Source organism: Lissotriton vulgaris, chromosome 6, assembly GCF_964263255.1.
Source record: "Lissotriton vulgaris chromosome 6, aLisVul1.2, whole genome shotgun sequence".
Classification (NCBI taxonomy): Eukaryota; Metazoa; Chordata; class Amphibia; order Caudata; family Salamandridae; genus Lissotriton; species Lissotriton vulgaris.
In genome coordinates this window covers 1,428,325,398-1,428,349,368 of record NC_141694.1, presented here as the reverse complement: position 1 = coordinate 1,428,349,368, position 23,971 = coordinate 1,428,325,398, and the positions used below count along the sequence as shown (strand labels likewise).

The 23,971-nt window shown below is 43.7% G+C and overlaps 1 protein-coding gene across 1 annotated transcript in view; it reads left to right on the top strand.

Moving 5' to 3' along the window:
* LOC147708957 (uncharacterized) overlaps nucleotides 1-23,971 on the top strand; it is a 113,597-nt gene that overhangs the window by 19,155 nt on the left and 70,471 nt on the right. Inside the window, exon 3 of the mRNA XM_086925804.1 lies at nucleotides 17,806-19,076. Within this exon, the coding sequence (XP_086781930.1) occupies nucleotides 17,806-19,076 (1,271 nt within the window). The remainder of the gene's footprint in view (nucleotides 1-17,805; nucleotides 19,077-23,971) is intronic.

The window sequence follows — 23,971 nt, the reverse complement described above, 5'->3', positions numbered from 1 at the left end:
ATCCGCATATCCTGGCGGATCTCGGCCGATAGTCTCGTGCGATGATGGCCCTCTTTAAGACCGACCATCGCTTGGGCAATTGAACGGGAGAAGGGGCGGGCCATTGGTATTACCCTGAGGGCAAAATTCAACTGTGCCACCAACTGCTGTAATTGTTGCAGCGTAACTTTTGATGCACGTATACATACTTGCAGTGCAGCCCTGAATTTCAACACTTTTTCTGTTGGCAAACGGAAACACCCTTCAATGGAGTCCAACTCGATCCCGAGAAACTCGAGACAAGTCGTGGGACCCACTGTTTTTCCTGGTGCTAATGGCACACCAAACTGTTTCATTAACACACAAAATTCGGCCAAGGCTCGACCACATTCCAATTCCCCCGCTGCCCCAAGAAACAAAAAATCATCAAGGTAATGCATTACATTTCGGAAACCTGTTTTCTTTGTGAAGACCCATTGTAGAAAACTACTGAATTTCTCGAAATAAGCACAGGATATAGAGCACCCCATCGGCATACATCTATCCATGTAGTAACAACCTTGAAACATGAATCCTAGGATGCGCTGGTCGTCTGGGTGTACCGGGAGCAACCGGAACGCTGATTCGATATCTGACTTTGCCATCAGCGCCCCGGGCCCCAGGCGATTTAAAATGGCTACGGCCTCATCGAAGGATGCGTACCGCACTGAACACACTTCTGCATCAATTGCATCGTTTACTGAAAGACCTCGCGGGGCTGATAAATTATGAATCAGTCGGAACTCACCGGGGTCTTTCTTGGGGACTACCCCTAACGGAGAACAAACAAAATTCTGAACTGGGGGTACACTGAACGGGCCGGCGACCCGACCCCGAGCCACCTCTTTTCGGATCTTATCCTGCACAACGGTCGCATGCTGCAGAACGGAAAGCTGGTTGTTACATTTTCCCACCCCCCGAAAGTCCCCTACCGGGATGCGGAAACCATATGAAAAACCGTTCCGCAGCACCCCAGCAGAAGTACGATCAGGGTATTCACTGAGCCAAGGGATCATTGCCAAGGTATCAATTGGGGTAGGTAAAGGCGCCCCTCGGCCTATATTAGACCTGTTTGGCGCCTCCTCTCCCCCCATTATCACCCGTTCCGGCTCTGCACGAGGTCTCAGGATGGGGGGACCCACAACCACTACAGACATGTTTGAATATACACGATCCCGGTGGTCTAGAACATTTACCTTTGTTGTAATTGAAGCAGAAACCCCTTTTTCCGGCATTGCCTGCAGGCTTCGAGTATTCGTCGGCACCCGAACCTGATCGAAAGGGCGTCCCCGCATATTGTCGGGAGGATTCGCCAACATTGCTCCCCACCAGTGGCATTTTCAACATTCCTGACTCCTTCATTTTATCCCAAGTCATGGAATCATAGCAATCCCAAGTTAGACTCTTATTATGCTCTTTTTCTTTCCTGAACAGATTATCATAACAGAACCAATGATTGCCCTGGTGCGATGTCGAGTACCCCATGATTCGTGATTGATAGATTGGAAACTCGGAAAGCAACTCAGGTCTACGTTCCCCTAGGATTGATGTAAAGATTCCCCAGGCCTTGCCCCAATTGCCGATATTTTCATTTACTTTAAAGGCGGCCATTTTTGCGCGCCAAACACTCGGGTGCATGAGATCCTTCTGACTCTTTACATGCTCCACCTCATAATGATCAACAAGCAGGGAAAAAATGTTCACATACTCCCCCGCCCAAATCTTTTCCTTAATTGCCAAAGGAACATGTTGCCCCAATTTTTCCCTCCGCGAGGGTGTAGATTCATCCCTCGCGATCGGCAAAGGCCGCTTACCTGCCCCTGACGCTGCCTCTGTGTTCGCAGGCGTCCCTGGAGTCTTGTCCCCTACTGGCGCCGGCACGGGCACCTCCGGTTGCCCCCGCTTCTCACGCAGTTGCTTTATCAGTGCCTGCGCGTCGGCTGCTGTGGCGCCCTCGTTACCTTTCCCCAGCCACGCTGCCAACTGTGCCGCCAGCTCGGGCGGCATATCATCCTCGGGCACGGGGGTGACCATCTCTTCCGGCACGGGAGCTGGGGCCTCGAGCGGGGCACTGGGACCCGGGATGTCGTCTCCCGCTGCCCCCCTCCTGGGCTTCTTATTTCTCCCCCCCGGTGCTGCTCCTGCCAGAGGACGTTTTGGCCCCCTTTCCTCATTCTCATCCACCCGCTTCTTTAGCTCGGACATCTCCTTCATGAGGACACGCAGCATCTGGTCAGTAGTCATGCGCTTTCCAACCTTCTTCGGCATTCTCGAACGAAGTAACTGCAAAACAAACAAGAACGATTAAAACGCTCAAAATTGGCTCTTCGTTCCGTCTCGAGCTCACGTGCAGCGAGGAGGTGCAGCTTCAGAGCACAGGAACAAGAGGATGTCTTCTGGTCTTGCGTCTCTTTTTATCCATCTTCAGGGCGGGCGTAAACCCGCCCCTGCCTGCCCCGAGGGCGTGGCTGGCCGCGTCAGTGTCTAGGCCAGCCCACTCTAGGGCGGGAAAAAGCGCGCCCCGGCTACGCCGCTTCGGGCATACCAGCCGAGACGCGCTTCCCGCCCAAAAAATGGCTTCCCGGGGGGATCGAGGCACTCTGCCATACGTTCGGGGGGACCGAGTGGTCGCCCCTTTCCATTCGAAACAGTCCAGAGCGGCCGCCATCTTGTGTCTCGGTAAAATCGAGACATAAGAGGTGGGAAAATCAAACGGGGAAATGACCATAAGGGGGCAGGGATAGACCCCCCCTGACCACATAGGTTTGATGTGGAGGCCATAAAAGGGCCCAGCGGGGCAAAAAAAAATAATTTTTTTTTTATTTGCGCGGGGGGAGCGCCCGGTACGCGCACCGGGGAGCGGACCGGGGAGCATCCCATGGGGAAAAATGAATATTAGAGTTTTTAAAAAATGTAGCCTTTTTTTAGAAATTGGAGGTAGTTCTAAAAAGAACTGTTTTTTTCTTCTTTTTGTTGTTTTAAATTGTTTTATTGTTTTTTGAACATTTTAAACTTTTTTGGGGTTTTCTGACACTTTTATATTTTTTTTGTATTTTTCATGGGGAGAAACGAAAAAACAGGGAATTGAAAATGTCTCATCTGGAGCAAAACAAAAAAAAGAAAAGAAATAATTAGGGTTTATTGGGGCATTTGTGGTTGTCCCCAGCAAGGACGATGAGCTTTACGCTCTGTTCTCCGTAGAAGATGGTCTTCCCACAATATTTACAAATAATTCAGAAATCTGCAAATCATGGCTGAATGCAAGGCATCGTCTCACTTTCCTCTGGTGCCGACGGAGTGGTTGCTTTCTTTTTGAGGTGGTGCTTGTGGTTTGGGGAGGGTTACTGGCCAGTTCCCTCATCTCTGCAGCAGAATAGTTTATTGGATGCTTGCGCTGCATGTGGCGAATCATCGTGTTGTTTCCAAATGAATATTTTTTATTAGGGTTCCCCCTAGAAAGTTCCATGCCACAGATTAGGCAAGTCACCTTGGCTACATTTACTTTTTTCTTCCCCTGTGGGATCAAAAAAAAACTCCCATATAATGTGTGGTCTTGGCTGGTATGGGGTATTTTGTTCTTCAAGCCATCTTCTCCTCCCCTCTTCCTCCTCCTCCTCCTCTTCCTCCTCTTGTTGACCACCAATGATATCTTGTGTTGGTCCTCTTGCTGGTTGTGGTGGTGGTGCAGATGCACCAGCTGCTGCTGCTACTGAAGCCATTATAAAGATCCAAAAGGTACAGAGAGGTAAAAACAGGTCTTCCTAAGTCAAAGGACAAAGTCAGAATAAGGAAAAAAGGTGGGGTCTTTCATCCTTTTGAAAAACAAAAATGTATTGAACCAATGAAAAGTGTTATTTTCAGGTCACATGACCAGGGGCTTCATCATTATGATACCAAAACTGTTATGAACCAATGAAAAGTGTTATTTTCAGGTCACATGACCCGACGCGCTTACGCTACGCGCCCCAGGGCGCGTCGCGTAAGCGCTTCAGACGCCTACGTTGCGCGATCTAAATATTCTGGTATCCATGACTTCCATCTTTTCTGTGAAAGGGTTTTCTTTTAAATGAAATATTTCCTTTGTTTAAACTAATTATGTAGCACGAGCACTTTACATTATTTTTTGCATTATATATATTTCACAGCTGCTTTTAAGGGTCTTTGTTCTTGAGAATACCACATAGATATTATAGGCATATCTTTAAATTTAGCTAAACTATTCATGCACACTTATCTAGGAAGTATTATACTGATCATTTGATTACTACATTTAGGCCAAATATGATTGTACAAATAGTCAATCAATTCCCAAAAGATATGTATACATGACCAGTTTTAATGTGTATATATGTACATAAAGGTATGGTGTGTATATAGAGATATATATATATATATATATATATATATATATATGTCTATATTTTTTATATATATATTTTTTGATATTTTCTATATTCTTTATGAAGATATAATGAGTGTTCTTTAAAAATAGTATATATTTAGATATGTAATCTTTGATAATTTGTTGATGATTGATGTTTTAAGTCATTTACAGATGTAATTATTTGTGTACATAGAGTGGGAAGGAACTTACATGTATGAAATTAGACATGTGAGGATATGTAGGATTGAAGATATTGGGCACTTGCCCTCAATTCTGATTTAAACTGACAAGAGACATATGCATTGGTCACTTTAAATAAGCATGATTATGATACCAAAACTGTTATGAACCAATGAAAAGTGTTATTTTCAGGTCACATGACCCGACGCGCTTACGCTACGCGCCCCGGGCCGCACCCCAGGGCGCGGCGCGTAAGCGCGTCAGACGCCTACGTTGCGCGATCGTAATGTAGCCATTTTCGACAGATATAAGTAAAGGTCTTCCTCTCTCAAAGCAAAAAGGTAGAATAAGGAAAAAAGGTGTGGGCTTTCATCATTTGGAAAAAAAAATATCCTGAACTAATGAAAAGTGTTCATTTTAGGTCACATGACCAGGGGTTTCATCATTATGAAACCAAAACTGTTATGAACCAATGAAAAGTGTTATTTTTAGGTCATATGACCCGACGCGCTTACGCTACGCGCCCCGGGTCGCGTCACGTAAGCGCGTCGGAAGATTACGTTGCGCGATCGTATTCGCTCGAGTGCTTCCGGGTGCGCTTACGCTGTGCGTATCACGCGGACGCGGCTACGCGATACGTCACGATCATGTTTAGTTCGTGATATTGGCGCTTACGGGACGCTCCCCGGTGTGTGCCCCGGGGCGCTTCATATAATTACGCTTTCCGGGGCGCTCACAGGGGCGCGCACCGGGAGCGCTCAAAGGCAAAAAAAAAAAAAAAAAAAAACAATATACAAAAAAAATTTGGTAAAATTGTAGGGACTGGTAGCCCGATATGCCTTTGCTATGTCTCAAGATATATGCTCAAGTGGTTTTTACGAAAATTAACTTTGAAAAAATATATATTGGGCTACATTGGGCTATATATATGTTAGAGCCCAAATGTAGCCCAATGTAGCCCAATGTAGCCCAATGTAGCCCAAAGATGGCCACCAGAGACAAAAAAAACAAATGTAGCCCAAATATCAGCCAGATGTAGCCCAAATATAGCCCAATGACAGAATGTCCCAGAGTGTTCTAAAGAACAACTAGAGCGCTAACAGTCTTACTTATAAACTGAGACTTATAGTTAGGAATTAGCATTTAAAAAACCTTTGAAATTCACTGGAAAAAACATAGGTTTCACACGAGTTATAGTTAGGAATTAGCATTTTAAAAACCTAATAAATTCACTGAAAAAGCCTTAGGTTTCACACCAGTTATAGTTAGCTGGAAATTTTACTGACATAAAACCATTGAAATTCCCACGTTATAGTTAGTTGGACTCACTATAACTTGCGCGTGCAATGCACTGCTGATGACGTCACATATTACATCACTCATGACATGGTCAGTGACATCACTCATGACATCACTGATGGTCGAGTGAACAAGCGGCGTTTGCGCCGCGAAACGCGTCTCAGACATCTGGCTGTAATAAAGATATAAGCACTGAGAGAAATTGGGTCCGTGTCCTGTTTGGTTCCTGCGCGTGATTCAAGACGCGGTGTCTAAATCAGGATTTGGAATATATATATATATATATATATATATATATATATATATATATATATATATATATATATATATATATATATATATATATATATATATATATATATATATATATATACTACTATTATAAAGAAAGAACTTTGAGGCTTTGAGGTGGGTAAACTCGGGAACCACAGCGCCAATCCACACATCCGATACATCGTTGGAATCCTCAGGGTGTGCAGATGGACATAGGCTATATAAAGTTAAAAAATACTTTATATTTAAAAAATTTACATTATAAAAAAGTAGTGCCCTCGAAGTAACGCTGGCCGCAACGTGTGTGCAGACGTCAGGAGCACGGGGAGAAGTGGCGTCTAAGTGAAGCGGACATGGCACGGGGGAGGAGCGATGACGAGCGACGAGGAACGGTGGACTGAGGAGCGGTGGCTGAGGTAAGGCAGCGGGGGTCGGGGCAGGCGGGGTACGAGGTGATGTAAGACTCCAAACTACCACGATCACGCTCATTAGTTTTACCTCAAACACAGCTCAGGAAGTTGAACTGCAGAGCGCCAGCGTTTCAGCGTTTCAGCTTTAAGGGTCTTTAGGTTGACAAGTGGGCATTATGTTACCATGCTGGAATCTCGGCACGCTGAGCTCCGTCAAGGGTAAACACCGCTCAAAGAGACCCCACAGGCGAAAGTGATCCGTCAACCTCGGAGCCGTGTTTAAATGTGCCCTCTTTTCGTGGTACTTTTCATGTGGACGGGGAAAGCAAACAGCCCGAAGCGCACTGCCTTGACTATCATATTTCGCTTTTTAAGGCTCCGGGGGACAATGTCGGTGCAGGCTGGGGACGGGGCGGGCGGGGACGGGGAAAGCAAGCAGCTTGAAGGAAAGCCAGGAAATCTGGTTCAGTTTATCCCCACTTTAAAAACATGGAAATGGTCATTTCCAGGCGAAGGCTGGAGTAATAGCTGCAATACAGTGAGACGGTTTTACATTATAGTGCACTGCTGTGACTATCATATGTTGCCTTTTTAAGGCTCCGGGGGAAAATGTCAGGGCAGGGGGGGGTCGGGGCAGGCGGGGAACGGGGCGGGTGGGGGCACAAAATGCTCCATCAACAGGTTTAGCCCCAAAGAGAGAAGCCAACAGCAGCGTGAATTCTTCGAGTAATTTATTGGTGACAGCTTGAGCAGATCAAGGGGCAAAAAGTCTGTGCAACAAGCAATTCTTGGCAACACCAGACGCGTTTCGGGAACGCCAGTTCCCTTCTTCAATGGCACCAGCTTGTGAAACACCAAACAGTGTTACTTGCACTTTTATTTCCCAGGCTGCCTCTGTGGGTGGGGCCACTCAGGTGGCCTTCTGGTCCTGGTAGTGCAGGTAAAGTGTAAAGCTCCTGTGAGTCCGTTCAGTGCACACGTATCAAAACAACTATTCCCCATGTGGGTCGATGTACAGCATGTCTCTAAAATCAGCCTTTGTAAGCAGCTGCCACCTCGAAAACGTCCGCTCCCGTAATGCAGGTGAAAACCGCACTGGCTCCACCACGGGCCCGCTTCCATGAGGTGAGCTGCTCTCGCGGCTGGGCTCAGCCGCTACAAATCCATCAACAGGTTTAGCCCCAAAGAGAGAAGCCAACAGCAGCCTGAATTCTTCGAGTAATTTATTGGTGACAGCTTGAGCAGATCAAGGGGCAAAAGTCTGTGTATCAGGCAATTCTTGGCAACACCAGACACGTTTCGGGAACGCTAGTTCCCTTCTTCAATGGCACCAGCTTGTGAAACACCAAACAGTGTTACTTGCACTTTTATTTCCCAGGCTGCCTCTGTGGGTGGGGCCACTCAGGTGGCCTTCTGGTCCTGGTAGTGCAGGTGAAGTGTAAAGCTCCTGTGAGTCCGTTCAGAGCACACGTATCAAAGCAACTATTCCCCAAGTGAGTCGATGTACAGCATGTCTCTAAAATCAGCCTTTGTAAGCAGCTGCCACCTCGAAAACGTCCGCTATATATACCATCTTACAAATTAACACAAGAGAGCAGAGCCAAGGGTCTGGATTGGATCTTATATCCCGTTCACAAGCCGAGCCTTGAAAAAGGTTGTGTAAATCATATAACAAACATCACATAAAATACGCCAACGCCTCTTCAAAATTCAAAAAAGCGTTTTGACGTGGAAGCTTTGACATTAATGCATCATTTGTACCATTATTCTAAGAAATACTTATTAAAAGTTATTGTTTTTAAACATGTTTTAGTAGTGACCTAATTGGCAAGACCCTGTTCATGTCCCAGATTATTATAGAGAAACATTACACAATAGGTTTTGTACAACTGGCACTCTGAACTCACACATGCAAATTTTATGTAAACGCATTGTTTTTTACCTCTTTGCACATTTTTCTGCAGCTCTTGGGTAGCATGAGCACCAGTTACATTACCCCACGTCACATTCATTTTTAAAGGCAAGGGGGGAATAAGTTGAAAAACCTGCAAAAGTGAAATTTTGCTCTGCTTACATCACCTCACACTCAAAGACCTTGCCACATTGCACCCAGGATCACAGCATACTTTCTTTGTGCAGTTCCAGCACTAAAATCCTGGCAATCACTTAAAACAACCAAGAGTATCATAAAGAAAAGGTGTCTTCCTTGCCTGTAAGTTTACACAAATAAAAAACAGCACGCTATAAGTGGAAAGTTGTGCTGGTCTTATGGACATTCTTTGAATAAAAAAAATAAAAAACAGAGAGGCATACCCGGCTTCTTGGCTCTCCACACTCCTGAGGCAAATTCAGAAGCAGTGAGAAGGAGGGAAAGTGGTGGAGGACTGTAATAACTTACTTCCTTTGCTTGAACATCTTTAGGCAGGCAGAAAGAGGCTCTGCTCACCGGACTTTACGTTAAAGCAGAGATAAAGAAGAGCCAACAGACGCATGCATTTGAAAATAACTCTAAAGCAACACGGACAAAGAAATTTTTATTTAATTTTGCAGGGCCCTAACATGAAATTATAGGAATTGCGCACCTCAGCTGATTTTGTGATAAAAACATGAATAATGAAATTGTGAAAAGCTGGGGGGTCTGCATGTACGACTGCTCCATTGTCTCACAGAGGAATCTTGAATTTGTGCTGTATGTAATGTGAGCACAGGTGCAAGAAGAGGTGGATTACAACAATAGGTTTGAACATGGGAATAGAAGACTCTAATATCAACTCTAGCAGGACCAAGAACACTGTGACATTTCTTCCAGAAAGGTCATCTCTCGGCCTTGCATCAGATTCACTTTAATCGTGGTCAAGTGGGCTAGCTTCAGTTTGTGAAACGAGACATGGTTTTCAATTTCAGCCCCAAAGGCCCTGTTTGGTTGAATTGGGCTCTGTTGGGCAATCCCTTCCTCTGTTTGAACTTTTGTCAAGATTGGAAGCATTCAGAATCATAGTAAAAGATGCTGGTAAATATGTAGTGTATACATATATATTACCTACTGGTGGTCGCCAGTAGGTAGTTATAGTTAGGGCCTAGTTTCCATAGGAAAATCGTTTTTTCTGTTTCCAATAACTTTGGCGCCGGTTGAGGAATCTTTGCAAATTTTTCAAAGTAAGTATCCCGCTCCAGTCAGCTTCTGTCTTGGAAGTTTCGGGTGATTTGTCAAGCAGGGGCTGAGAAAAAAGGGGGGTCCCGAAACACGTCTTCCGCATGTTAATTTTCGTTGGAAGCTTTAGATAAAGCTACAGCCTGAACTGCTGAATGGAATTACAACAAACTTGGCATAGGGTAGATCTTGCTTCAGAAAGAGACCTTTTTTTAAATGGTGTAAATCCATTCAGTAGTTCCTGAGAAATTAGAAAAAGAAAATGTTTTGATATCTGGGTGGCGCCTAACCAACCATCTCCTCCTGAGCATGAGCTTAGCTCTAATTAACTGCCAACACTCCAAACCAGGAAATGTTGGCAGTCATCTTGTGCCTCTCACCGAGTGAAAATCAAAAAAGTGAGACATACATTGCAAACAAGAAAAGGGGGCAGAGTAAAAATACCCTGACCTTCAAGGCCTGCTGAGGGGGTCCTAGAGGGCCCCCGGGCCCAAAAAAATCTTTCTACCATATATATATATATATATATATATATATATATATATATATATATATATATATATATATTACTGACATAAAACCATTGAAATTCCACGTTATAGTTAGTTGGACTCACTATAACTTGCGCGCCTGCAATGCACTGCTGATGACGTCACATATTACATCACTCATGACATGGTCAGTAACATCACTGATGACACCAGCCAGTTAATGTGTCTTTCTGAAAAATAAATATGTTTTATATATGTATTTGTAAAGGTTGATGGAAGATTAAATGGTAAAATATGTGTCTAAGTGGATGTTTATGTTTGTTATGTTTTTTATAAATAAATTGTTTGGTTCACTGCCTTATTAAGTGTATTTTAGTGAATACGTATATTAACAAGTAACTTTTAAATATTGAAATATATGTATCAGTGTTTCACTTTGTGTATAAGTAGCTGCATGGGTTGGTGACTGACTCACTGTGTTTTGAAGACAGCATATGTGCAGGACTGTATAGGTGGATGAGTATGTATATGTGTGTGTTAGTGAGTGAATGACTGTCTCACTATTGTCTTTTTTAGTAACGACATATGTTTTAATCTAGTATATGTGAGTATTGATGTATATAAGTGAGTATATGTGAGAGCTAGAGATTGTAAGAGTTTCTGTTTAAATAAGTATGTGTTTCTATAAGTGAATGTTTAAGAGAGTAAGTGTGTGTAAGTTTCCTTAGACGTAAAGTGGTAGTGTGTGTATAGCCGTATATGCAAATTAATGGATGTTCAATAGTTTATTTGCATGTGTGAGTATATGTGTGAGTAACTTTTGGATGACTGTCGGTGTGTAACAGGATGTATAGGTGTATCACTACATATGATGAGTGAATATATGTGTGAGTGACTATATAGAACTGTTGGTGAATGAGTGGATGTCTATATAGATGGTGGAATTACTGAATTGGTTGTTGTAACTGGTATGTGTATCTCCATTTTTTTGAAAATGTTAGTTTCTATTTTTGAATATGTGTTTCAAGGGTTACATTACACTGAAAGTAGGTCTGTCACTCTGTCACAAGGATGGTGTCATCAGTGATGTCATGAGTGATGTCATTGACCATGTCATGAGTGATGTAATTTGTGACGTCATCAGCAGTGCATTGCAGGCGCGCAAGCTATAGTGAGTCCAACTAGCTATAACGTTGGAATTTCAATGGTTTTATGCGAGTAAAATTTCCAGCTAACTTTAACTGGTGTGAAACCTATGGTTTTTTCAGTGAATTTAATAGGTTTTTAAAATGCAAATTCCTAACTATAACTGGTGTAAAACCTATGTTTTTTTCAGCGAGTTTCATAGGTTTTTTAATAGCAAATCTCTATAGGTATGAAATGTAATATTTTTTATGATGAATTTTATATTTTATAATTATGTAATACTATTTTTGTATGTTTTTTTTATTTGTTTGCCCAGGAGCGCTCCCGGGGCGCGCACCGATGCGCTCACCGGTGAACGCATTGCTACGGCGGCCCCCGGTGCGCGTACCGTGGAGCGTCCCGTTAGCGCTAATGCCGCGAATGAAAACATCATTGTGACGTTTCGCGTAGCCGCGTCCGCGTGATACGCACAGCGTAAGCGCACCCGGAAGCACCCGCGCGCATACGAACACGCTACATAAGTGGCACTGGGGTGCGTAACGTAAGCGCGTCGGGTCATGTGACCTGAAAATAACACTTTTCATTGGTTCAAAACAGTTTTGGTTTCCAAATGATGAAAGCCCGGCTCATGTGACCTGAAAATAACACTTTCATTGGTTCAGATCAGTTTTGTTTTCCAAATGATAAAAGCCCCCACCTTTTTTCCTAATTCTCACTTTATTCTTTGAGTGAGGAAGACCTGCTTTTTTCTTACAGATAGGACTACAGTACTATCAGCAGCTGGAGCATCTGCCCCATCACCACCACCACCACCACCACAAGGACCACCAGAAGATCACATTGGTGGTCAAGAAGAAGAGGAGGAGGAGGAGGAAGAGCAGGAAGGGACAAGGCAGTTCCTGCATGAAGACAATCACCCATACAAACCAAGAGAGCACTTCATATGGGAGTTTTTCAAAGTCCCAAGGGGTTTTAAAAAAGTAAACGCTGCAAAGGTGACTTGTCTCATCTGTAAAGCTGTGCTATCCAAGGGGAACCCTGCTAAAAAATATTCCTTTGGGAATCATACTATGATACAACACATGCAGCGTTTACACCCTAATAACTATTCTGCAGCAGAGGTGAGGGAAATCTGCAGTAACCTACCCCAATCATCATCCAGAACCTCTACAACTAAAGAACCCACTCCATTGGGTCCAGAAGCAAGTGAAGTGATTCCAAATATACAAACAAAGTTTGGGGGATACAAAATTGTTTGTATTTATTGTAACAAAACCATTAGTTATGGTGAAAAAAGCATTACATTAATCACTGTTGCTATGGATGACCACAAATGCCTGAGGAAACCATAATTTTTCCTGGGTTTTTTGTGCTCCAGTTGAGCCATTTTCAATTCCCTTTTTTTTGTTTCTCCCCATAAAAAATACAAAAAAATATAAAACTGTTCAAAAAAGCCAAAACAAGAAAAAAATGTTCAAAAAAACAATAAAAAATATATAAAACAACAAAAAGAATAAAAAAACAGTTCTTTTTAGAACTTCATCCAATTGATAAAAAAAGGCTTCATTTTTAAAAAACTCTGTCATTCTTTTTTCCTCATGGTATGCTCCCCGGTGCGCGTACCGGGCGCTCCCCCCGCAAAAATCGAAAAAAAATGTACATTTTTTTTTTGCCCCGCGGGGCCCTTTTACAGCCCCCCACATCAAACCTATGGGGTCAGGGGGGTCTACTCTGCCCCTTATGGTCAATTCCCCCTTTGTTTTTGCCACCTCTTGTGTCTCGATCCTACCGAGACTCAAGATGGCGGCCGCTCTGGACTGTTTACAGACACCCGAGAGCCAATCAGCTTTCAGCGCGCAAGTCGCGTAGCGCGCCTGGATCGCTCCCCGGTGCGCGTACCGGTGCGCGGCCATAGAAATATATATTTTTTGAACCTAAATTACTCAAAATCCACTGGAGCACATATCTTGAGACATAGCAAAGGCACATCGGGCTACCAGTCCCATGTACCATGTCAGGAAGGATGTAATATGTGACATCATCTGCAGTGCATTGCAGGCGCGCATGTTAAAGGGAGTCCAACTAACTATAACGTGGAAATTTCAATGGTTTTATGTCAGTAAAATTTGCAGCTAACTATAACTGGTGTCAAACCTATGGTTTTTTCAGTGAATATTTATATATATATATTACCTACTGGCGGTCGCCAGTAGGTAGTTATATTTAGGATTTTTTTCAATGTTAAATCTCAAAATTCTATTTGGAATAACTTTGGCGCCGGTTGACGAATCTGACTGAAAATTTCCTCAAAATGGTCTCGTCGAGCTCCGGTCCTTCGTCAAGCGGGGCCGAGATAAAAGGGGGGTCCCAAAACGTGTTTTCCCCATGTTAACTTCCATAGGGCGGTCGATTTCACTTTTAGCCCGAACGGCTGAATGGATTTCAACCAAATTTGGCAAAATTGTAGGGACTGGTAGCCCGATGTGCCTTTGCTATGTCTCAAGATATGTGCTCCAGTGGATTTTGAGTAATTTAGGTTCAAAAAATATATATATCTGTAAGCTCGCCCTGGTGCGCGCTCCGGGGAGCTCTCAGGGCGCGCGACGCGACTTGCGCACGGAAAGCTTATTGGCTTTCGGGTGTCTGTAAACATTCCAAACGGTCTGGAGCGGCCACCATCTTGTGTCTCGGTATGATTGAGACACAAGAGGTGGCCAAAACAAAGGGGGAAAAGACCATTAGGGGGCAGAGTAGACCCCCCTGACCCCCTGGGTTTAATGTGTGGGCTATAAAAGCCCCCCGCGGGGCAAAAAAACATTTTTCTTTCCGATTTGCGCGGGGGGAGCGCCCGGTACGTGCACCGGGGAGTGCACCAGGGAGCGCACCAGGGAGAAAAGAGAATGGCAGAGTTTTAAAATTTAAGTCATTTAATATAAATGGGAGGTAGTTCTGAAAATAACAGGTTTTTTTATTCTTTTTGTTGTTTTATATTTTTTTGGGGGGTTTATAAACATTTTTTTCTTTTTTTGGTTTTTCTGAAAATTTTTTGTTTTTTTGTATTTTTTAAGGGGAGAAACAAAAAACAGGAATTTCAAAAGGGCTCAACAGGAGAAAAAAAAAGTGCAACAATTTAATATTTCCTTTGGCACTTGTGGTTTTCCCAAGCACGATTAATAAGAGTGATGCATTGCTCACCATAGCAAATCGTTTGACCACAAAATTTACAAACCATTTTAAAATTTGAAAAGTTGGTTTGTATGATGGAGCATGTCTCCCTAACTTCCGGTCCTGATGGGGTGGAAACAGCAGTTTGGGAGGTGCTGGCAGAAGATTGGACAAGGTTTTTGGCCAGTTCCCTGACCTCTGCCCTAGAATAGTTATTGGGATGCTTTCTAAGCATATGCCTAATCATTGTGTGGTTGCCGAAGGAGTATTTCTTGTTGGGATTCCCCCTTGACAGCTCCTGATGACAGATTAGGCAGGTTGCTTTAGGTGCATTGACTTTTTTTTTGTCACTCAGGATAGAAAAAAAGTTGCCATATGATGTGCCCTTGTGGCTTGTAGCTTATGTTGTCCTCTCGGACAAATCTACTCTCCTCTTCGTCCTCATCCTCCTCCTGTTCTTGATCTCCACCACTGTGAAGTTGTGGAGGTCCTTGTGGTGGTGGTGGTGGTGGTGGTGGTGGTCCAGAAGATCCAGCAGCTGCAGCTAATGTAGCCATTTTCGACAGATATAAGTAAAGGTCTTCCTCTCTCAAAGCAAAAAGGTAGAATAAGGAAAAAAGGTGTGGGCTTTCATCATTTGGAAAAAAAAAATATCCTGAACTAATGAAAAGTGTTAATTTTAGGTCACATGACCAGGGGTTTCATCATTATGAAACCAAAACTGTTATGAACCAATGAAAAGTGTTATTTTTAGGTCATATGACCCGACGTGCTTACGCTACGCGCCCCAGGGCGCGTCCCGGGGCGTGCCCCGGGTCACGTCACGTAAGCGCGTCGGAAGATTACGTTGCGCGATCGTATTCGCTTGAGTGCTTCCGGGTGCGCTTACGCCATGCGTATCACGCGGACGCGGCTACGCGATACGTCACGATCATGTTTTAGTTCGCAAAAATGGCGCTTACGGGACGCTCCCCGGGGCGCGCTCCGGGGCGCTTCATAATAGTACGCTTTCCGTTGCGCTCCCCGGGGCGCGCACCGGGAGCGCTCCAATGCAAAAAAAATAAAAATATAAAAAAAAATTGAAAAATTGAAGGGACTGGTAGCCTGATGTGCCTTTGCTATGTCTCAAGATATATGCTCAAGTGGTTTTTAAGAAAATTAACTTAAAAAAATAAATATTGGGACACATTGGGCTATATATATGTTAGAGCCCAAATGTAGCCCAATGTAGCTCAATGTGGACCAATGTACTTATAAAGTGAGACTTATAGTTAAGAATTAGCATTTAAAAAATCTATTAAATTCAATGTAAAAACCAGAGGTTTCACATCAGTTATAGTTAGGAATTAGCATTAAAAAAACCTATGAAATTCACTGAAAAAAACAGAGGTTTCACACCAGTTATAGTTAGGAATTAGCATTTAAAAAACCTATTAAATTCACTGAAAAAAACATAGGTTTCACACCAGTTATAGTTACCTGGAAATTTTACTGACATAAAACCATTGAAATTCCCACGTAATAGTTAGTTGGACTCACTATAACTTGCGCGTGCAATGCACTGCTGATGAGGTCACATATTACATCACTCATGACATGGTCAGTGACATCACTCATGACATCACTGATGATACCATCCTTGTGACAGAGTGACAGACCTCCTTTCACTGTAATGTAACCCTTGAAACACTTATTCAAAAATACAAACTAACATTTTCAAAACAATGCAGATACCCATACCAGTTACAACAACCACATCTATAATTCCAGCATTTATATACACATCCACTCATTCACCTACAGTTCAATATAGTCACTCATACATATACTCACTCATCATATGTAGTGATACACCTATACATCCTGTTACACACCAACAGTGATCCAAAAGTTACTTACACATACTAACACATGCAAATATACTATTGAACATCCATTTATTTGCATATACAACTATACACACACTACCACCTTACTTCTAAGGAAACTTACACATACTTACTCTCTTAAACAATCACTTATAGAAACACATACATATTTAAACAGGAACTCTTACAATATCTCACTCTCACATATGCTCATTTATATATCAATACTCACATATACTAGATTAAAGTTTATCGAGAGGAGATTTACCTTGCTGCTGGTCGTTCCTGCCTTGAACTTCCTTCCTGCTCTGTGGAACCCGGTCTCCCTCCCGCCGCCGCTGTTGCTACCTTAGCGGCCGCCGAGCGGAGGGAGACTACAACTCCCAGCCTGCCCAGCGACCCGGATCCACTCCAGCGGGGTCATCGCGCCCTGAGGCGCTAGAGAAACGCTGCTTCCTCGGCAGAGCGGGTGCTCAGTTTATCGAGAGGAGATTTACCTTGCTGCTGGTCGTTCCTGCCTTGAACTTCCTTCCTGCTCTGTGGAACCCGGTCTCCCTCCCGCCGCCGCTGTTGCTACCTTAGCGGCCGCCGAGCGGAGGGAGACTACAACTCCCAGCCTGCCCAGCGACCCGGATCCACTCCAGCGGGGTCATCGCGCCCTGAGGCGCTAGAAAAACGCTGCTTCCTCGGCAGAGCGGGTGCTCAGTTTATCGAGAGGAGATTTACCTTGCTGCTGGTCGTTCCTGCCTTGAACTTCCTTCCTGCTCTGTGGAACCCGGTCTCCCTCCCGCCGCCGCTGTTGCTACCTTAGCGGCCACCGAGCGGAGGGAGACTACAACTTCCAGCCTGCCCAGCGACCCGGATCCACTCCAGCGGGGTCATCGCGCCCTGAGGCGCTAGAAAAACGCTGCTTCCTCCGCGTCGCGGGACGCGAGCGGGACGCCCGGAGCGAAGCCCGGGCAAAGGGCGGGCCCTCTGTGGCCCTCAGTGACCGAGGTAGGCCAGGCTGGGCCCCGTTATTTAATTCACCCTTACTTGACAGTTGGGAAGTTTGTCTCATGTACTGATACTATGACATCAAGAACATTACGCTCTGGCAGAGTATTGGGTGGAAGATCCGGTTTAAATCCTAAACCCAAAAACCTAAAGATTAATTCTGTCAAGAGCGTTTCACTGAAAGGTCAGAAGCAATTGTCGGAAATTTGGGAAAAATCCGCTGTTAAATCTTTGGGAGTGTCAACTATTGCTAACGTTTCTTCGTCAATTATGACCGATAAACAGCCCGAAGGGATGAAGATTACTGATACCGAGGAGTACTCTGGAAGAAATGTATCTACTCCCGATTTAAATATTTGCTCTAACCCTTCTATAGGGATACAAAATAACCCAATTCCGGACTCTATTCCTTCTCACTCCATAGTTCCTCAGTCCATGACTTATAAGGTTAATGAAAATGAGGAAATGAACATTAATGATCTTTCCATTCCATCCAGCATCGATCTTGAACTTTGTGGTCGGTATTTGGAGGAAAATATTCCGGAACAACCAATAACTAGTAAACCCCCAAATGGAGAAACGCCATCGGGCTTAATGCTCTATAGTAGTACCCCATCAATGAACTCACAAGATATACGTTCGTTGCAGAGTCATTCGAATTCTCCACAGCTTAACCTATCTGGGATCTGTTCTCTTATTGCTACAGAACATCAAAAAAGTGAAAAACTTATCTCAGAATCACTGATAGCTCTTGAACATTTACTTGCCTCTATTCTTCTTTTGTTAGGCAAATTTGTTGGGAGCTCTGATTGTATCTTACACTCAGTTACAGAAATACTGAAAGTATTACTAGCTGGAAAAACTGAAAGTGGGATTACTGACCACATTGAAAAAATCGACCCGAAGGACTTGGTCTGTGATCCTTTATTAAGTGAAAATACTCAACAGGAGAAGCTGGTAAAAGTCGAGATTCATGAGCCCTCTGTGGCTATTCTCTTAAGTCCCTCACAAAGGTGTAAAGTCCCTGAATCTTCACCGAAGGATACAAATCTGGAAGAGGGCAACCATTCTGTTGTTATTGATCTTTTTCCAATCTTTAATCAGGATGCAAAAGACTCTGAAGGTACAGACCTGTCTAAAGGGTTGGGAAAAGTAAAAAGTAGAAAATATAAGGGAAAAAATAGGAAACCAACTCGAAAATATAATAAGAAGAAACAGAGGCAAATTATATTTCAAAAGCATACTGTTACAGATGTACGGGAAACAACTGATATTGTAGATGATTCCGTACTGGATCCTTCCACTAATGCGGGCCCTGTGGTTGCTAATAATTCTGTTATAGTTGATCACCCTGTGGTTAATTTCATGGACGAGGGAATATCTAACCCTAAAATTGTTGTTACAATTTCTAAGGATCCACCACAAGAGGAATCTTTAAGTAACTCTATGCCTGGAAAAAGGGTACTTAACCCTTTTGCTCCTAATTTTTGTCCAATTGTAGAGGAACAGACGAAGAGTTGTAGTGTCCCGCTGTTAAGATCTAACCTCAACATTGACACTTTGACCTTGGATTTCCTTCCCTTATTTGACTCCGAGCTGATCATAAACAGATCATGGTTGATTAATGCCTTTAAAGATATTGACAGTTTAAAACTGATCCTATCTAAAGATATCGACTTAGTCTCCATAATAATGGTTGGTTGTGAACAACGTGTGCGAGTTAAATTTTTCTCTAAAATTATCGCTAATTTAGTTCTCCAACAAGCTGAGGATTTTCAATGTAAAGGGATCGATGTATTACCTTTCTTTAATCAGGGAAATTGTTTAGATCCTAGGGTAATAGCCTCCAGATTGGATTGTCCCGAGGATGAACATTACCTTCACAGGAAAGACTTAAAAATCTGGGTGTCCAGAGGTAAACGTATGGTCTCTGAGGTACTCCCTCTTTCTGTGAAATTGGACAAGCCACCTACAGAAGATAATCAGTTGTGGAATTGGCTACCAGGAGTCCTATCTTTTAATACATCGAATACTCCAAGACTGTTTCAACATCTTTAACAGTCATCTAAATATAGTATCCTGGAACATTGCTGGTTTAAATAATTGCCCAGAGAAATTAGAATTTTTATTATCCCTGCATATGGATGTATTGTGTATTCAGGAAACATGGTGCACAAATAGTATTAATGGAGGTAAAGATTACATTGTGCTTGAAGCTGCCGCCACATCAGTGAAGAAAGGACACGCAAAAGGTGGAATTGCCTGTTTTTTATCTAATACATTACAATGGCAGTTTTCTCACCATAAGGATAGCAGTAATCTTTTCCAGTCAATTACCATTAAGAATTTACGGACAGTAGGAAATCGTCATTCTCTTGTTCTTTTAAATGTATACATTCCCCCAGAAGATACTTTTAACGTTGTTTTAAGGCGAATGTTCTCCTATGTAAAGCAATTATTAGAGCAGGATCAGCCTCCTTATATTTTGATTATGGGTGACCTAAACAGTAAAATTTCTAATGTTAGCTTAGATATGTTTAGAAATATTAACAAGGAAGAAGCATATAACATACCCCAAGCAACTTTTCCCAATAGTATAAAAACCAATAAAAGAGGGAAAATATTGCTTGATGAACTAAGCAACTTGGAGGGTTTAATTGTAAACGGTAGGATGCCTTCCGACTCTCCTGCCAAGTTTACTCATAGGTCATTTAGGGGAGAAGCTATCCTGGATTATGTGATTACGGACTATGATTCGTTTTCCTTTATTCAGGATTTAATGATCTCGCAGTCTTCCCTAAGCGACCATAATATGATTAAATTAACTGTTTCTTTGCAACCCCCAAATACAGATTCCTGGTCTATAACAAACAAAGGAGTCTCTATGCATATCAAAACTGGTAGGTGTTTTTGGAACCCCTCTAGCATGCGGGAAGCTCAAAAAATTTTACTGCAAACTATTTTGGACCTAGATGACTGGCAGGGTAGAGAATTTGTTAAATTTGAAGAGTTTAAAAACAAGATCACTACCTCTGCCAAGAAAACAAAACTCTCCAAAAAGTTGCAGTTCCTCCCTAGCATACTAGTACCCTTAAATAGGGCAATAAATAGACTTGTGAGGTTACAGTATCTGAATAGATCCAAGGAAACTGCTCAGCAATTAGCCCTTCTTCGTAGAAGGAGGACCAGACTGAAATTAAAATTAAAAAGAGAAAAGGAAGATTCTCTCTGGATCAGACTAAGAGAAGCTTCGGCCTCTCATAACTCCAGAGAATTCTGGTCTATAATAGGGACAGGTTGTGGAGCAAGAATTACTGCTACTCCCATCTCCATTGCTGAAGATATCTGGATAAAATTCATAATTGGATTGTATGGCCCCAATGGCATAGTGGGTGATAATGGGGAGGTAGTTCAGAACTGTACAAATAGTATAGAGCTCCCAAATGAGGATGCCATAGCCTCCGTATTAAGGAGTATGCGCTCTTCAGGAGCTATGGGTCCTGATGAACTACCCATGTCTTTATTGAAACAAGACATTACTACTTGGAGTAAAATCTTGACCCCATTATTTCACACATGCCTGCTTTCTAGATCCATCCCAGATTCATGGAGAGGAAGCATATTAATTCCCCTATTTAAAAAGGGAGAACGGGAGAATCCAGTTAATTACCGCCTTATAGCTTTACTGGATGCAATAGGAAAAGTGTTCGCCAAATATCTTTTAACATTGATTAATGATTGGATTGAATCCAATTATATTTTACCATTGGAACAAACAGGATTCCGTAAAGAACATGGAACATTAGATAATTTAACTGCCTTGCAGGTGCTTATTGATAAATACGTCTGTGTTCGAGGGAGTGGAATTTATGTGGCATTCATAGATTTCTCCACAGCGTTTGACAAAGTGGATCGTCCGACGCTGTGGAGAAAGCTTGAAGTTTTAGGTATGCCATCACAACTCCTTGATCTTGTGAAAGCCCTTCACTCGAACACTTGGTGCAAGGTGCTATATGGTGGAGAGAGAGGTCTCTCTCAACCTATTCCCTCACCAAACGGTTTGAAACAAGGGTGTATATTGGCCCCAACATTATTTTCCTTATATACGGCAGACCTTCCAAAGGCCATCTCTGCATGTGAGGGGCAATCCCCGAAACTAGGAGAGATAGGGATATCAGACTTAATGTATGCGGACGACATCTTAGTTTTAGACTTAACACCAAAGGGTTTATCCATATGGCCGAGATACCCGCCACCCCCTCTCAACACAACCCCAATGATGGGAAACTGAAACGTTCTGAACTTTTGGAAGGCGGTGAGGGAGTGACCCTCACCGGCCGTATTTATTAAAATATGAAACAAAATTAAAACGTTAAAATAACAGTTTCATATTACATGTACAATTTCATATCCACATTTGATCATTGGCTAACCTTAACATATTCTCTAATACAAAGGTTCTCCTAGCCGATCTAACATCATACAAACTTTAAATTGAAATTGTACATCCTAACGTTAAGGGCCGACGGCAAGATCATAACCGGTGTCAAGATCCCTAAACCAGACATGTCCCCCTCACTTGTGAGGGGCGACCGCACCGAGGCTTACCTCAAGTGCACTTACCAATTTCCCTTGACTTGACGGGGGCACTAATAGACTCGGCGCCACTTAAAGGTCGTCGAGAACTCGTGTGAGGTGTCTAGAAGGTAGCGTAGACCCCCTCCCAAACCCCACACAACTTACCGCATCTGCCGTTGCAGATGACCTGGCCCCAGGAAATTACCCAGGAGGGGGCTGTAACCCCTCCTACCCAAGGAAGGGGCCTTGACCGCCTTTCCTTAACTTACGGCGGCCCATCCTTAGACGGGACCGCCCACCGTTGAGGGGCCGATGGCCACCTCCTTCGAACGCTCCCATCCGTAATGGGTGACGCCCACACCAAGGGATCTTCCAATTATTGCTCACCGATCATGACCTTACCGCCTACCAAAATAAATACGACAATTCTAACTAAATGACTTACATCCCTAATTCCTAACGACAGTAATACATGTACGATTTATAAACGTCGTGATTACTGGACAACAACTGTTCATTTACCACTATATTACGAAACGAACATTCAAAACATATCATCTTTATTGCAAAAATTCGCAGTTATCACTTTATTCGAAAGGAAAATCAAAATCTATCCATCTTTATTGCATAATTCAAAGGCATCACAATACCACTTACAACCTGCAAAAAATAGTGTTATACTTCAACTTTATTCAAAACCACTTGCTGTCCTCAGGGGCTGGTGGGTGGGTCAAAAAATGGCTCTTCGTTTCGTCTCGAGCTCACGTGCAGCGAGGGGGTGCAGCTTCAGAGCACAGGAACAAGAGGATGCTTTCTTGGCTTGTGGCTCCTTTTATCCGTCTTCAGGGCGGGAGTAAACCCGCCCCTGCCTGCCTCCGGGGGCGTGGCCGGCTGCGTCAGTGTCTAGGCCAGCCCACTCCAGGGCGGGAAAAAGGCGCGCCCCGGCTACGCCGCTTTGGGCATACCAGCCGAGACTCGCCCTCCCGCCCAAGATGGCTTCCCGGGGGGATTGTGGTACTCTGCCATACGTTCGGGGGGACCGAATGGTCGCCCCTTTCCATATGGCCGAGATACCCGCCACCCCCTCTCAACACAACCCCAATGATGGGAAACTGAAACGTTCTGAACTTTTGGAAGGCGGTGAGGGAGTGACCCTCACCGGCCGTATTTATTAAAATATGAAACAAAATTAAAACGTTAAAATAACAGTTTCATATTACATGTACAATTTCATATCCACATTTGATCATTGGCTAACCTTAACATATTCTCTAATACAAAGGTTCTCCTAGCCGATCTAACATCATACAAACTTTAAATTGAAATTGTACATCCTAACGTTAAGGGCCGACGGCAAGATCATAACCGGTGTCAAGATCCCTAAACCAGACATGTCCCCCTCACTTGTGAGGGGCGACCGCACCGAGGCTTACCTCAAGTGCACTTACCAATTTCCCTTGACTTGACGGGGGCACTAATAGACTCGGCGCCACTTAAAGGTCGTCGAGAACTCGTGTGAGGTGTCTAGAAGGTAGCGTAGACCCCCTCCCAAACCCCACACAACTTACCGCATCTGCCGTCGCAGATGACCTGGCCCCAGGAAATTACCCAGGAGGGGGCTGTAACCCCTCCTACCCAAGGAAGGGGCCTTGACCGCCTTTCCTTAACTTACGGCGGCCCATCCTTAGACGGGACCGCCCACCGTTGAGGGGCCGATGGCCACCTCCTTCGAACGCTCCCATCCGTAATGGGTGACGCCCACACCAAGGGATCTTCCAATTATTGCTCACCGATCATGACCTTACCGCCACAGGCCGGATAGTTGACCGGCTATCCGGACCCCCCACACTACTCCTTCCTAAAGGTCATGTCGTAAAGTCCGCAACCAAGCTATCAGGTCTCCTATGAGTAACTCATTTCCCACCCGGGACAAATGGACTCCATCCCCCAAATACATGCTGTCCCCTTTAATACAACCATGCGGGATCGAATGCAGAGTACTAGAACGGAAC